General features: G+C 38.5%; 1 protein-coding gene across 5 annotated transcripts in view; it reads right to left on the bottom strand.

Moving 5' to 3' along the window:
• Window positions 1-16,299, bottom strand: part of R3hcc1l (R3H domain and coiled-coil containing 1 like) — a 92,529-nt gene that overhangs the window by 6,301 nt on the left and 69,929 nt on the right. For 4 of the 5 annotated variants that reach the window (XM_038317764.1, XM_038317766.1, XM_038317765.1 and 1 more), the window contains 4 exons: window positions 9,756-9,931; window positions 4,776-4,846; window positions 3,782-3,877; window positions 3,213-3,353 (listed from right to left, as the gene is read on the bottom strand). In XM_038317764.1, coding sequence (XP_038173692.1) covers window positions 3,213-3,353; window positions 3,782-3,877; window positions 4,776-4,846; window positions 9,756-9,931 — 484 coding nt within the window. Of the gene's footprint in view, window positions 1-3,212; window positions 3,354-3,781; window positions 3,878-4,775; window positions 4,847-9,755; window positions 9,932-16,299 lie in introns of those variants that run through there. The other variant, XM_038317769.1, reaches the window with a different exon arrangement.

Here is a 16,299-nt window from a genome sequence, read left to right as displayed (position 1 = left end):
TAAAGTGGACAAAGAGTGATAAATGACCTGCCCAAAGTCACTCAGTTAAATAACAACAGCTCTATTACAGCCCAGATTCCTTTATTTCCTTAATGATCTGCCCTTGTCTTTATAGTAAAGGGCTGCTAGTACAGAATGACAGACATTCAGATGTTCTAGATTTCTACTAAGAAAAAAAGGAAGGCCGGGTGGTGGCAATGTATGACTTTAATCTCAGCACTTGGGAGGCAGAGGCAGGTAGATATGTGACTTAGAGGACAATCTGGTCTACAGAGTGAGTTCCCGGACAGCCAGGGCTGTTACACAGAGAAAAACAAATTAGAAAAAAGGAAGGAAGAACATGTTTAATCTACTACACAGATTTAAGTCATACTAAAGAAATAAAGTCATACTAAAGTTGCTAGCTAACCTTTGCATCTATAACTAAAAAGAAGCCTATTATAGTACATTCTCTGGGGACTTAAAAAATTTATTTACAAAGGTAGTTATTATTTTTTTTGAGAAAATAGCAGTTGTCTCCAAAACCCTTCAAAAGCATAGGGAAAACATGTATAAGTTTTAATTAAAGAAGCCTACATTCAAATCTCTCTTCTCATTTTCCTAGGTGGGTAACCTAGCACTGACTTAACTTCCTGGAGCCAGCTCTGAATCAGTATCTTGAATCAGACGTATCAATCAAGACAATGACATCAAAACGACACTATGAGCTTCCTTCCTGTCCTTTTCATCAGCAAAACCTTCCTATCCACTTCTTATACTAAAAATTTTCAGAAATAAAAGGAGAGAAGCTGGAGTATAGCTCAGTGACAGAATGCTTGACTTCCACTGGGCCTGTGTCCAATCTCAACACCACATGGAGAGAAAGAGGAGAAAGAGGAGAGAGAGTACAGTAGGAGAGTGAAGCTATCAAAAGAAAATGACTTCTTAAAATATCTAAACATAATCCCCGTTTTGTGCTTTGCTTAATGCAGATAGTCCCCACTGGACTCTAAGTCTTAAGGAGAGGAACAAAACAATTCTAAGTGAAATGCCTGGACTCCATACAACTCCTTAAGAATGCTCAGTACAGCCGGGCGGTGGTGGCGCACGCCTTTAATCCCAGCACTCGGGAGGCAGAGGCAGGCGGATCTCTGAGTTCGAGGCCAGCCTGGTCTACAAGAGCTAGTTCCAGGACAGGCTCTAGAAACTACAGGGAAACCCTGTCTCGAAAAACCAAAAAAAAAAAAAAAAAAAAAAGAATGCTCAGTACAAAAGATTACCAGAAAGAGAAATTCCCTGACTTATTTTCTCAGATGCAAAGAACGTAAGAGCCCGGATATAGACTAATAGGAGGGTCTTCTGTAATCCACACATTAACAGACAGAATTTACCCTTGGTCTGCTATTACAACCCAAACTCCTTTCGAATTCCAGTTACCAGGGAAGCTGAGAAGCTGGGGCAGGATGGTTACAAATTCAGCACAGGCAACAGTGAGGACACCATTGCAGATAAACAAATACATTAAGAATGAAATGTTCTTCATTTTAAAAAAGCAACAGAGATGCTAGCATGGCAGCAGCAGCTCACATCTATAATCCCAGCACCCCAGAATCGGAGGTAGGACTCCAATAAGTTCAAAAGCAGCCTAGGCTATATAGTAAGTTTTGGCCAGCAAGGACTACAGAGTAAAACTCCACTTCAAAATAAATAAAAAAATAAAAACAACAGGGTGCTCACTCGGCCAACAGTCTCATTTTTAAACTGCACCACGGAAATGTCCTTTGGAAAACAAAGCATTTAAAACATATACTTCAAGAGAAACAGTATGCTGATGTGCTTGCCAAGAACTAGAGGACACTCAGATAAAGCAACAGCTGCAGTACTCATAGAAACACAGGTGATATTTACAGGAAGGCATGACATATGCAGGAGTCATATCTTCACTAGATACCACTGTCATTATCCTCTACCCACCCTTTTTGGCTTGCTTTTTGTTCAATGCTGGGACCAAACCTGAGGCCTTGGGCATATTACCCAAATGCTTTACAACTGGGCTACAGCCCCCAAGCCCTTTTATTTGCCCTCTGAGATAACTGTAGTTACCACCCAAGAGTCATTTTCTTCAGGGATAAATTAACAAAGGATTAAGGATGCCACACATTCTACTTTAATCCAGTTCTGTTATTTACCATCTATAAAAACAAAAGCAATCCTTTCCTTTTTCTAAGAAACCTTTTAATGAACAATGCATTAGAAAAAACAAAACCAAAATGGCCGCATTATAATCGTTAAGGTAAATCAGTTGGGTCTAGTTCTAAACCCTGACACCTGCCATGGTGCTCTCACTCACTGGCTATCTGGCCAGTGCAGCTCAGAGTCCAGAAGCTGCTTGTTATCACCAAAGCATAGTGGACAGGAAGTATTAATAGCCTTCTTAGACTGGCAATAAACAAGGAGTTTGAAACTTCAGTTGGTTTAAGGAAAAATGAAGTTACTTTTTGGTAAGTGAAATTTTCAGAATTGTCTTCACTGATTCTATAGATATTGAGTAAAAGCAAAGAGCCTGTCTAAAGTTTGAAGGCTGATTAAAAAAATACTTCTGTGTCAAGTCCAAGTCCAAGTCTTTACAAAGAACTCAACAGTTTATAAAAAGAAGATACATTTTAAGCTTGACTCCAACCTCTAAGAAAGAAAAACTCTGTTTGTAGATCTGTGGAATTATTTTCTGAAAACTCTTCAGTGTTAGAAAGAAATCAGAAGACAGGTGGATTTCCTCAGACTGTCTTAAGACAAAAATCCCTGCTACGGTCATTATCACCAATATCAGTCACTGGCTCTTCCTTAATTTGCCTTCTACCAAAGATCTAAGCCATCTCAATACACTATGGCACTGTCATGGCCCAGTAAAAACAGCAAACAAGGTCTGGGAGACTGAAGTCTTCAGAGGAAAATTTTCTCTCAGTTTGGAGCAAGCTGTAGAAAAGCCAGGAAATAGCTGAGAAGGTGGAGCCTATCTCTTTGTAAGAGTAAATTAACCAGATGCCTTGGTATGTGAACAGGAGACAAATCCTTACTGCATCTCTTGAATGTAAGGCTTGAAAACAACTTCCATAGATTTGAGCGATTCCTCAGAAATGGAAATGATCTGATGGAGTGGAGCTCATTCTTTTCCTTTTTCAGCATCTGCCTCCTAGTGGACCCTTGTGGACCACAGACCACTATTGTCAACTCACCTCGGGCTTCTTGCAGTTTCTTGAGCTCTGCTTCCCGCTCTGTTTTGCTCTGTTTGCTCCGAACCCCAAGGGCGCTGATGACTAACCTTCTGGCTAGGGCTGCTGAAGTCTCAGGTCGCTCCTTTGCTGGCTGGAGAAACTCTGGGGAAAAAAAGGAGTAAGAAGCAGTAAGGAAGAGAAACTACTACAGCTACAAGTGATTTAACTCAGTAATTAACATACAAAACAGACTAACAAGGGTGGTATCAGCAGTAATTAATACAACCCCGATAGATGATGGTCTGAGGAAATTAGTATGGCAAAGCACAAACAACCCTGGCTGCACTATCAGCATTAGGACCCAACAACCAAAATGCCATCAGAAGCTGGTCACTGTACTGCTCGCCCTTAGTCTCTCCCACACTTCCAGGGCTGCTCAAAGGGCATTACTTCTGTCCTTAAAAATCATACCAATAGGAGTATTAGCACAAAAAAGACAGTGTCTATTGGGTTCTGGATGGTGTGAAACTGCTGGAATGAACAATGACGTCACCATCTCTCAGGAACAAAGGCAGAGGTTGTGGGCTCACCAGCAAAAGCTCTAGCTTTGGCCTTGGCTGCTCTTGTGGCCTGTGACAAGGGCCGAATCTTCACCATGGTATGCTTAATCCCCAGAGCATCACGAGCTGCAAGGAAAAACAGACATAAGGAAGTAGAGTGATGCAGAAGAAAATTTAGGGTAATTTCTTATAAAACATTTATTCTTAAAAAACATTTATTAGAAGTTATGTTTGTTGGTTTTCATGGCAAGAAGAAAGAAGATCCTACAATACAGAACATCTGCACACTAAGATCACTTTAGAACAGAGATTAGACCAAACTCAGCCATTGGACTTTGTGTTTTTGTAAATACAACTTTATGAAGCAGAGCCATACCCATTTGCACACTGTAGCTGCTCTCTTGCTACACTATCCAGGTTAGGTAAGGATAGAAGCTTTTTTGCCTTTTTTTTTTTTTTTTTTGCTACAATGCTGGGTTAGGTAATGACAGAAGTATTTTGCCCCACAAAGCCAAAAATATTTTATCTAGCCCACAAAAATCCAAGCTCTATAGATGGTTCAGACAGGAACTAGCAAGCCAGCATCTCTGACTGCTGTGGATTCCTCTGCATGAGCTCAGTTATGAGCCCAGGATATGTATGTGTGCAAAAGACCAACCATATATTCAGAGAGTAGCTACTACAAGTAATCTCACTAGATACACTATTTCAAATTCATTTGTCTGAGGGGAAAAAATACTGTAAAATTTAGTCTCACTATGGTCTTCATAATGCCTGACATTTATGTATGCAAATAGCCTGGGAGGACGTACCTACCTTTCCAAATACCAAATGCTAGATTAAAAAGAAGGAGAGAACATGTGGGTACCAAGCCACATGTCTCAAAAACCAGTATTTATTCTACTACAGATACTGGCTGAGCACAGTTCCAATTGGCTGGAAAAGAAAAGAAATAAGAACAAGAAGTAGGAGAAAATAAACAGTAGGAGGGACCTGGAATTCCTGAGAGTCACTAGACAGATACCTGTGATTGGGCTGGAGAATATTCCTAGGGCATGTGTATCATCTACCCATTTAATATCAAATCCTTTCTTTCTGTAACAAAAGAAAACAATTTTTACATTTCTTAAAATTTGTTTTATGAAATGTCTTTAAAATGTCTTACAAAGCATTTCATCAGATAGAGGAGTAGGGATAGCGACATAAAAAATAAAACAGCCTGGCGCAGAGAAGCCACTAAAATTTAAAAGCAATAATATCATCATAAAGAATTACCTGGGAGCATTTTATAGATGCCAACTAATTAATCCTCACAAATCTGCTGGAGATGTAAAGTATTTAATGCACTATTTTCAAGAGATGTCCTAATGAGGAGAAATGAGAAGGGATGAAAAAGGAAGCCAAAGGAGTTAAAGAGGAATACAGGAAGTCAGGGAGGGTCACCTGGATTTGATGCAAATGTAACCTGTGTGTTGGGATGGGTACTACACTGCTAGAGACATAATTCAATTGTAAAAATAAGTAAGTCAAATAATAAAAAATACAACTATATTCACAAATGCTTACTACTCTTTCTTGTTGTAGAAGGAAAATAAGGTGTGTGTATATGGGCGGGGGGAGGAACAACCATAGTTAGCCAGAAAAATTCAAAAAAGAAACAATGAACATTTAATACTGGAAATAAAATTACCTTTTTAGTTTAAAACAGAGCTACACAGTAAGCACAAAGAATATCAGGACTACAACACACACACAATTTAAATATAGTGTATATATATTTAAATTCCCTTAATGCATGAATACATTTTAGTTTGATTAAATCCACCCTCACCATGCCCAACTCCTAAGCATTTAGAAGGTGTGTGGATACTATACCAACTGAGCAAAATGACAGTAGTAAGTTCTCCCTGGGGTCTATGGCCTTTCCAGCTACAGGTTCTTAGTCATGTTCACACTAATAGGCATAAATTCCTCCCGCTAGGCAGGCCTTAAATCTAATCAGACAGCGAGTGGCTACCACCTCTACCTCAACTCATGTGTACTACTATTGCACCAATGGATGTATCTGGCTGCAGGAATCATTACCGTAGTTCACAGGGTCCACAACTGGATAAGACTTGTTGGTATTTTTTTCTCTCCTGGCAGCCTGCCTAGCACCTTGAGGCACGATGGAAGCTAGCCATCGATGAGGAAAACAGAAATGAGATTGTCCACAACAGGCCAAGACCATGATGATGAGCACTTGGAAGGCAACTTTTAAACCAACAGTGCTCATTAATTTTATTATTAATAGCAATAATCACCAGGGAGATTAATGTTGATGGAGATGGTGATGAAGCAAAGTTGACTCTAGGATCTGACTCAGGGATGATTATACACTTCTGCATCATGACCTTTTAAAACTTATAAACCACTATAAGAGAAAAATACTAATATAGCTTTCCCTTCTTAATTTCCTTGTCAGAAAAAGTAATAAAGGAAACTTGACTTAAGCTGGACCATGCTATAGAATGACCACAAGAGTGAAAACTCGAGTTCAACAGTAAGAGCCTCCGCTACAGAATAGAAAAGATGGGAAAGACCTTGACAGCTAAAAGCCTCATCTTAGCCCTTGAGACTTCAGTTCTTTTAAATCCTTTTGCGAATGGCTTTAGATTTTATAGAAAATGCTTTCACAGATATAGTTAGGAAGAGACCAAAACAAAGAGAAGCAAATGACTCAAAAGAATTAACTATCCTTAGGCCCAAAATTTCTAAAACTCAATACTGAGGAGGTGAAAGTGAGAAGATTTTTGAGTTCAAGGCTGGCCTAGGCTGCAACGAAAGAAACTCTCAAAAACAAAAATAGCAGCAAAACCCAATAATCTCTGAAGAAATTCTGGACATGGACAACATGGCCCTATTTTATTAATGACAATCTACTTTTTTATCAATAATAATCTAAGGTAGCTCAAATTTGAGATTTAGTCTTATTGACTGTTCTTAAGAATCTATTAGGAACCGAACAGCACCCGATACTGGGTCTTCACAAAACTGAATTAATGACTTACCTACACTACATATTTACATTAAGGTTTATGGTATAGATTAAATGTCTTCTAGAATCCATTCCTGCTTCCTTTCAGTTGTTTTCCCCCAATGGAGCTTAGCTGATAAAATAAGTATATAACTGCTAGTTAATTTCATCTATTCTAGTACTTTATCTAATATTTCTTCCTTGAGACTAAGACATAAGGCAGATGTGGTGGTAAACCCCAGCACTTCTGAAAGCTGAGGACTAAGAGTTCAAGGCCAGCCTGGGCTACCTAGATCCTATCTTAAACCAAAACCAAAAGCCAACCATTTTTATAAATAAAGTTTTACTTTCTCAACCACACTCATTTGTTCACATCCTGCCTATGGCTGTTCTGAGACAGCACAGAGCTACCTGAAATATTCTCTCTCTGATCCTTTAAGAAAGAATTAGGAGCTATGCTCTGAAACAGAATCTTACAAATTCAATGTAAAATTGGGATCTGGCAGAGCATTTCTATAATCTGGGCATCTGGGATAGAAATAAACTGAATTTTATGTTTAAATTTGCAGCACCAGATAGACTTGATTTGTTTTCAACAGCAGGAGTGAAATACTGAAGTATACTCCTTGATATTGACTCTCTTCTAGACCCTGAACATCTTTTTATTAATAACCTTCAGGATTAGCTTTCTGTTCCTGGCTCTGTTTTTTATTGTAAGCTAGAAATAATATATATATATATATATATATATATATATATATATATATATATATATTTCTGATTCCTTTGCTTTCTTCTAAAATGTACCATCCACGTACATATCAAGGGTTAGCATAAATGTTCTGAAGACCACTTGTAACACCCCTGAACTTCTCACTACATTTAATAATATAAAACTGAATGAACTGTGAGTGTAAAGAACTGTTGTGTGTATACAACTGAACTGTGCCAAGAAAGGCATCTTATGGCTAAAATCCTAGCACTCAAAAGGGTGAATTAGGGAAGGGTATGAGGCCAGCTGAGATTACATGGCAACCCTGTCCAAACAAAACAAACAAACAAACATCAGCACAAAGTTAGCTGAATGATTTGGGAGACTAAAGTAAAGTCACTTTAAAAACAAGCAACAAAAAAACAGCCCATGGAACTATTCACTCAGAAAACTCTGAAGATCTGTTAAAATGTCTTGTCTCTTTAAAGATTTGAATCTATAAATTACAAAAAGGTAATATGAGACGACTGTCAGGAACTGTCTAACCAACACCAGTAAAGGAAAGGGGGGGTGCAACTGGACAGCGCGTGAAGTAATTAGACACTTATATGGGTCAAAATAAAACATCTGTGACATTCAACAATTAAAAAAACCACTCCTCATTTGACTTTTTCTGAGCAGTCAGAAAAACCTCAAATCAACAATTTAATTTGAAGACTCTTGAACTGTTAGCATTTTTGGCATGTGGCACGTAAAAAGGCATAGAAGTTTTACTTGGGGTCCTCTCTGATTTCATTGGCCTTAATGCCCATAAATACAACCCAAAGACAAACATCACTCACATTAAAAATATAACTAAATTCCCCCAAAAGGAAGACACTGTGAACAAGTACTAATATGAACAAAAGTTAATCAGGAATAAATGACAACTAAAGCAGCTTCAGGTAACAGAAGGGCTACAGGTGGCTATGCTTAATGTACTTAGCAAAACAGAAAAAATATTGAAAACTGAAGATATATGGAGAAAAAAAGCTGTAAAAAAATGACCAGGCAGACTTTAAAATTTTTAAGATACAATATAAATATTTAACAATTTAGCACAGTTTGGAATAGATAAAATAAACTAGAGCCCCCAAACTGAAGAAATTATTCGGAAAGTCTGAAGGGAAAAGAGAAGGAATATACAAAAGAACGGTAACAAGAAAATTAAATGAGAAAATCTAATACACACCCAATTTGTGTCTTGGACAAGATGAAGAGAGATTGGGTCTGAGGCAATACTGAAGAGACAATGTCTAAGACCTTTACAAAATCAATGAAAATATTAATCACTGATTTAATAAGCCCACATAATTGCAATGTGGGTAAGTTTGAAAAAAAAAAGGTACAAAATCCACACCACAGTGAAAATGATCAATATCAAAGTCAAAGAGAAAATTTTAAGAGCATCCAGAGAAGAAAGAGATTATAATCAGAAGTGGCATGGGAACTGTCAGCTAAACTCTCACCCAAAAAGAAAGGGAATTAATTGCATTAGGGTATCTTCATGCCTCTGAGGGAAAAATAACTGCCAATCTAGAATTAATAACATACACACAACATAAATCTTTTCAAGAATAAAGGACTGGGGTGTGGTTCAGAGGTAGAGCATTATCTAACATACACAAGACTCAGAACTGTAACAACACCTGAGTTTGTTACTGGAAAACCATTAGTAAGTAAAATGATAAAGACTATATCTCATTCAGGAAGAAAATGAATCAAATAGTCATGAGAACATATAAGTTAAACAGAAAGAGGCACAGAAAAAAAATCAGTTTTAGTCACTAATAGTTGAAGCACACATTTTTATAATTTCTAGAGTAACCACCAAAAAACAGAAACATTACATTAAAAAATGCAATGTTAAAAAAGTCAACCCTTAATCTAGAAAAGGGAGGGGAAAGGTGGGAGAGGTATACTCAAAAAAGATGACAGGCAAATATAAAAACAAATACTTGGATATAAGTTCAAATACATCAATAATTACAACAAATATAAATGGACTAAATGCACCTCCACGACAGACTTAGGAGTCATCACCAACAATGGTCTTTGTAAATGTCTACCAAGGCTACCTGGCCCTTTCAAGGAACTGAAGACCAGTCTGATTCACAGACTTTCTAAGGGATGGGAACAAAACACAAACCCAATGCTAAAATCAACGACTTTTTAAAATTATTAAGATAACTTTCTCTCACCTTATCTGTCATTTGGAACTACTTGCAAATACTTACTGGTAGCTACAGAAAATCCGTAAAAGGTCTTCTGTACGAAATTCTTGAGGAAAGTCATAAATTTCAATGACATGTGGGAATTCGCATTCACTGAGGTCAATATCAGGAAGTTCATGGCTGTAATAATCAAATCTAGGCTCCTGGATGCTTTTTCTGTTCTTCATATTCCCTGACAACTAGAGAGGAATAAACACAGTAAAGAGCCTAACAGTGGGAAATCAAGGCATTATAAAAAATATCCTTCTATGTATAAACAATCCTGCTCCCATCTCCACATCCCTATTAACTTTTGGCACTATTTCTGTACTGGTGGTGTTTGTGAATACTGTAATGGCTGGGTATTTATAATCATACATGTGGAACATGAGGAAAGGTATGAAAATCTCAGCAGATGAGCAAGTCATAAAATTTAACTTGTTTCTATCAGTTATCATGTGAGAAAATATAGTCAGTGGTGTGTGGACGTAGCGCAGTGACACAGTATATCTAGCGTATGAAAGGGAACGGCTTGAGGAAGGACGGCCAGAATGACTGATAGAATGAGTTCTAAGCAGAACATCCTGGAAACTGAGACAACAGCTGAACAGACAAGCTAACATTTTTATTAACTGGGCTCATTATTCATGTCCACCTCATAATTTCTTTTCTGAAAGTGACCAAAAATAAAGTTTTAAGAGTGAAAAACGTTTAGTCCACCTTTTGTTGTATATTAAAAAGTGAGAAAGCTTACAAAGAAATTTGTTAAGACAAATGTAAGTAGCATAAGCAGTTACACTCAAGGTCCCTAGAATAAGAGCTACCTAAGGCTATAAAAGAATTAATAGTAATGAAGCTACTATTAAAAGGGAAACTAAGAGCCGGGCGGTGGTGGCGCACGCCTTTAATCCAAGCACTCGGGAGGCAGAGGCAGGTGGATCTCTGAGTTCGAGGCCAGCCTGGTCTACAAGAGCTATCTCCAGGACAGGCTCTAGAAACTACAGGGAAACCCTGTCTCGAAAAACCAAAAAACAACAACAACAACAACAAAAAAAAAAGGGAAACTAAGAAACCCTTTAAGCTGCTAACTGCACACACTGGAAGTATTGGAAAAGGGGAGGTGTAGCAAAGCCATGGCATCATGGTGTCACCAGGTCTTGGAGGAAACAAGATTAAAGGTGATTAAAAGCAAGCTAGGCCCCTTCAAGCACTCCTGCTGTGATGGCATATTTCCTTCACCATCATCAGGAAGTAAGGGAGGAGAACTTATACTGCCATAGATACATCTCCTCTCACAAAATAGATTTAATCAAATTATTGGGAGGGATGAAAAGGGAAGGTAATTTAGACATTATTCTTGTGCTTCTAGTTTAATTTCCTCACTAAATCCTGTTTTACACCTAAAAACATGGGGATGATAACAATACCTCCACTCAGAGACAGACATGAGATGTGTAATGAGATGTGGTAGGTGTTTGGCATGCATAGTGCTTGGTACACAGATATTAAAAAGAAAAAGACGAAAAGATAGCCCACTTTTACACGTCAGGCACCATGGAAGCTTCAATGTGTCTAAACAGAGAACAAGAAAAGGCTGCGCCTGCAACTGCACCAACTAAGCCATTTATCAGTTTTTCCTGGGTGTACATGAAATCAAAGACTGTCAGATAACCAAGTGGTCCCTGTTAGGTTTCAAACCTGGGACAAAGGCATATCATATCATATCATATCATATCATATCAAAGTGGACACTGGTCACCAGGTTCTCCCTGCAACCCTTAGTTTCTACCTGTTACAGGGTCCTCCTGGCTAGCACACTTACTGCCTACCTAAAACTCCAGCCCAGTAGCTGGGCTGACCTTCCCCCAGTTACCCTTCCCTACATACTCCAGCCATTTTGGTTACCTGCTCTCTTTATATTTTTGAGCCTACTGGTTGCTGCACCTGGTCCCACTCTCTCTTTCCCCTCCCCACTTCCCCCACCTGTCTCAGGGTCAGGTTCACTCCGGACTCACCCACACATCTACCTACAATAACCTCCCCCACCACACACCCAGGAGCACTCATGTCCTTGCGTCTCCTTTCCTTTCCCTTCCCTTCCCTTTTCCCCTCAGTCCTCAATCCACAGGCACAGAGACAGCTTTCCTTTCTGCATTAAGGCCGTGGCAAGACATCCCCCACAAGCAGGCAAGAAGATACTAGGCAGTGTAACAACTCAGAGACTCACAGACTACAGAATTCTGCAGTCATTTAGAAAGCAAGTCTTATGCCAGAAGTACAACGTGATTACCAGAGCTGTATATTTAGTTTTGAAATCAGAAGTTTGACTACTACAACTCTGTTTTTCAAAATCACTTTGGTTATTTGGGGTCACTGCATTCATTAGGAATTTGAAGATCAGCTTGTTAATTCCTGTAAAAGTAGGCATCATACGTTGTCCAATTTGGAAAGTTATTTTAAGACTTACTGTCTTACAACAGATGAAAATGGGATATACTCTGATTTTTGTACATATTTATTTATTTTGTGTGTACATGTATGTGTGTAGGCTCCTGAGGAGGGATCAGATGACAACCTTGAAATAGCTGGCTTCCACCACACAGGGAAGCACCTTCATTCAAAGAGCCATCTTAATAGCCCCATTTGAGCTTTAGAATTACCAGTTTGAAACTTCTTTTGTTATACTTAGTCCTAAATACTTTCTTTGTGATGCTACTGTAATGTAATTGCTTTCTTCATTTCATTTTACGATTGCTGGAATTGACATTTTTATTTACTTTGCAAAAGCTAAACAAAACAAAGCACTGTGTATTTGTACATTTACAAATTGTGTTAAATAAGACACTGTAAGAAGTAAATACAGACTATAAAATATCCTTGAAAATAGAAATCCTATGAACTGCTTATAAAGAAAAAGGCAAGATAGTTTGGCAAAAAAAAACTGACTAAAATTCTTTGTTCTAACCTAATTAAGAAAAACTGAATTTGTATACTTACTCTTCAATTACTGAGTACTCTGGATTCTGAGACTAAAAGCATACTGTTAATAATAGCAAAACCCTATGTAATATCAACTATATAATAGTTAATATTGATTGTCAGCATGACAGACTCTAAAATCAACTAGGCGACAAGGTTCTGGGCACATCTGTGAGGGATTATCTGCACTATGGTGAGGTGGAAAGAAACATCCAGAACATGGGCAGAACCATTCTATGGGTCTGGGCCCTGGGCCAAATAATACGGAGAAGACTAGCTAAGCAGGAGCATTCAATGCTCTCTTCTTCCAGGCTGTAGATGCGATGTGACCAGCTGACTTCCGGTTAAGACGGACTGTAACCTGAAACTGTGAGCGAAAATGAGCCCGTCTTTAAACTGCTTTTATCAAGAGCATGTCACTGCGGCCCAGCGTCGACAAGTAACTAACACATCCCATAATTCTTACTCCACACTTCATGAACATCAGGTAGAAATTCCACACCTCGGATAAGTTTTTCTATTAACACAGATTCCATTACCATCAAGTATTACAGACTTTCTTTAAAAAGAATGCCTGCTTTCTTCACGCTTTGGGTATTATTTAGAGCCATTTACATTTCTATTCACAACACACTTGTGTGTGTGTGGAGACAGGAGGACAAACTGCTAATGCTCTCTCTCTCCTGAGAATCTCAGCAAAGTGTTTGAAGGAATTGGAGAGCTAGGACAGATATATATGGGACATAAAAGAGGGAAAAGCACAAAAAATAAGAATATAAATGATGGAGGACAGTTATCTGTCTATGTTACTTTCATTGGTTAATTAATAAAGAAAACTGCCTTGGCCCTTTAAGAGACAGAAAATTAGGTAGGTGGAGAAGACAGAACAGAATTGTGGGAACAAGGAAGTAGAGTTGGGGAGACGCTTCAGGCAGTCTCCATAGTGAGTCTCCATGCTTCTCCTCTCAGAGATGGACGCAGGTTAAGATCTCTCCTGGTAAGCCACACCTCGTGGTGCTACACAGATTACTAAATATGGGTTAAAGGAAGATGTGAGAATTAGCCAATAAGAGGCTGAAACTATGGGCCAGGCAGTGTTTTAAAAGAATACAGTTTCCGTGTAATTATTTTGGAGAAAGCTAGCCGGGTGGCGGGACACAGCCCGCCACTCCTTCTACATATAAAGATGAAAGAACCAAAGTGAGATTGTGAAGGTAGGACCACTACCACAGTGGGATCCGGGTTAGACATACAGTATAGAGCTTTACGGAAAGGCTATGAGATGTGAGGAAAAGTGTTGGGAGATATTCGACCACACTGTCCACTCCAAGTTTGTATTTGCATTAATTATACAAAATTAACCTTGGGCTAGGAGGCTGCATTACTAACTAGTTGACAGAAAGTAATCACAGAGGATCACAAGGCATCCAGTAGAGATAGAGACACAGGAAGTAGTAGGGTGGGGCTTGGAGTGGCGCATCCTTTTCTGGTTTGGGGAAGAGGAAGCAGGGGTCTTTCAGAGAGGTTAGCTAATTGCAATCCAGCTTCTCCGAGCAGGCAGGTTTTTACCCCAGCCTTTGAAAATTGAGTCTCATTTATAAACACAACAATATAAAACAGATACTCATACTAAAAAGCTAGGTACCTTTGGGGCAGACCTAGACTGTCTTATATATAGAGTAGCTGCATGTCACATGAGGCTATGGGGTACTTGAAATATGCCTAGTTCACATAAGATGAGCTTTAAGTATAAAGTATGTATCAAGTTTCAAAGATTTAATACAAAACAGAATGTAAAATAAATTTTATTCATGATTTCTTACACTGAATACATGTTGAAATGGTGTTCTGGATATATTATATTAAAATACATAAATTAAACCTGTTTGTTCTTATTTTTTCTAAAAGAGCTAGCAGAGAATTCAAACTTATTGCCAGGTGTGGTGGCACATCCCTTTAATCCCCAAACTCTAGAGGCAGGTGGATCTCTTTGCATTTGCGAGCCTGGTCTTCACAGTGATTCCAGGACAGCCAGAGCTATACAAAGAGACTGTCTCAGGGAGCGATAAAAATTAAGTTATGCACTGTGGCTCATATTTCTATTGTAGACAACATATCTTAAGTGTTATAGGTTCTGGGGCTAAAGTCAATGTGAAATATTTATATCGTAAGACTCAAAGTAAAATATTTATATTGTATATTTTTATGGTTAAGAAATGTTTGATTTTCAATGCAATGCCCAGCAAAATTCTTCAAAGACCTCAAAAGAACAGTATTCAACTTCATATGGAAAAGCAAAAAACCCAGAACAGCCCAAACAATCCTGTACAATAAAAGAACTTCTGGAGGCATTACAATCCCTGACTTCAAACTCTACTACAAAGTTATAGTACTGAAAACAGCCTGGGATTGGCATAAGAACAGAGAGGACAACCAATGGAACTGAATAGAAGACCCAGATATCAACCTACACATCTTCGAACACCTGATTTTTGACAAAGAAGCAAAAAAAAGTCAAATGGAAAAAGGAAAGCATATTTAGCAAGTTGTGCTGGCATAACTGGATTATAACATGTAGAAGAATGAAAATAGACCCATATCTATCACCATGCACAAAACTCAAGTCCAAATGGATCAAAGACCTCAACATAAAGCCAGCCACACTGAACCTCATAGAAGAGAAAGTGGGAAGTACACTTGAACGCATTGATACAGGAGACCACTTCCTAAATCTAACCCCAGCAGCACAGACACTGAAACAATTAATAAATGGGACCTCCAGAAACTGAAAAGCTTCTGTAAAGCAAAGGACATGGTCAACAAGACAAAACGACAGCCTACAGAATGGGAAAAGATCTTCACTAACCACACATTGGACAGAGGGCTGATCTCCAAAATATACAAAAAACTCAAGAAATTGGTCACCAAAAGAACACATAATCCAATAAAAAAAATGGAGCACAGACCTCAACAGAGAACTCTCAACAGAGGAATCTAAAATGGCTGAAAGACACTTAAGGAAATGTTCAACATCCTTTCTCATCAGGGAAATGCAAATAAAAACAACTCTGAGATTCCATCTTACACCTGTAAGAATGGCCAAAATCAAAAACACTGATGACAACTTATGCTGGAGAGGTTGTGGGGAAAAGAAAACACTTCGGCATTGCTGGTGGGAATGCAAGCTGGTACAACCCCTTTGAACATCAGTGTGGCCATTTCTCAGAAAATTAGGAAAGAACCTTCCTCAAGACCCAGTAATAACACTTTTGGGTATATATCCAAAGGATGCTCAATCGTGCCACAAGGACATGTGCTCAACTATGTTCATAGCAGCTTTGTTTATCATAGCCAGAACCTGGAAACAACCTAAATGCCCCTCAACTGAAGAATGGATAAGGAAAATGTGGTACATTTACACAATGGAGTATTTACACAGCAGAAAAAAATAACATCTTGAATTTTGCAGGAAAATGGATGGAGCTATAAAACATTATTTTGAGTGAGGTAACCCAGACACAGAAAGACAACTATCACATGTACTCACTCACTCATAGGTGAAAAAAAAGCAGAGAAAACCAGCCTACAA

This window comes from Arvicola amphibius, chromosome 1 (genome assembly GCF_903992535.2).
Source record: "Arvicola amphibius chromosome 1, mArvAmp1.2, whole genome shotgun sequence".
Lineage (NCBI taxonomy): Eukaryota > Metazoa > Chordata > Mammalia > Rodentia > Cricetidae > Arvicola > Arvicola amphibius.
The sequence above is the reverse complement of the archived record's forward strand: the minus strand, read 5'-3'. Positions and strand labels throughout refer to the sequence as shown.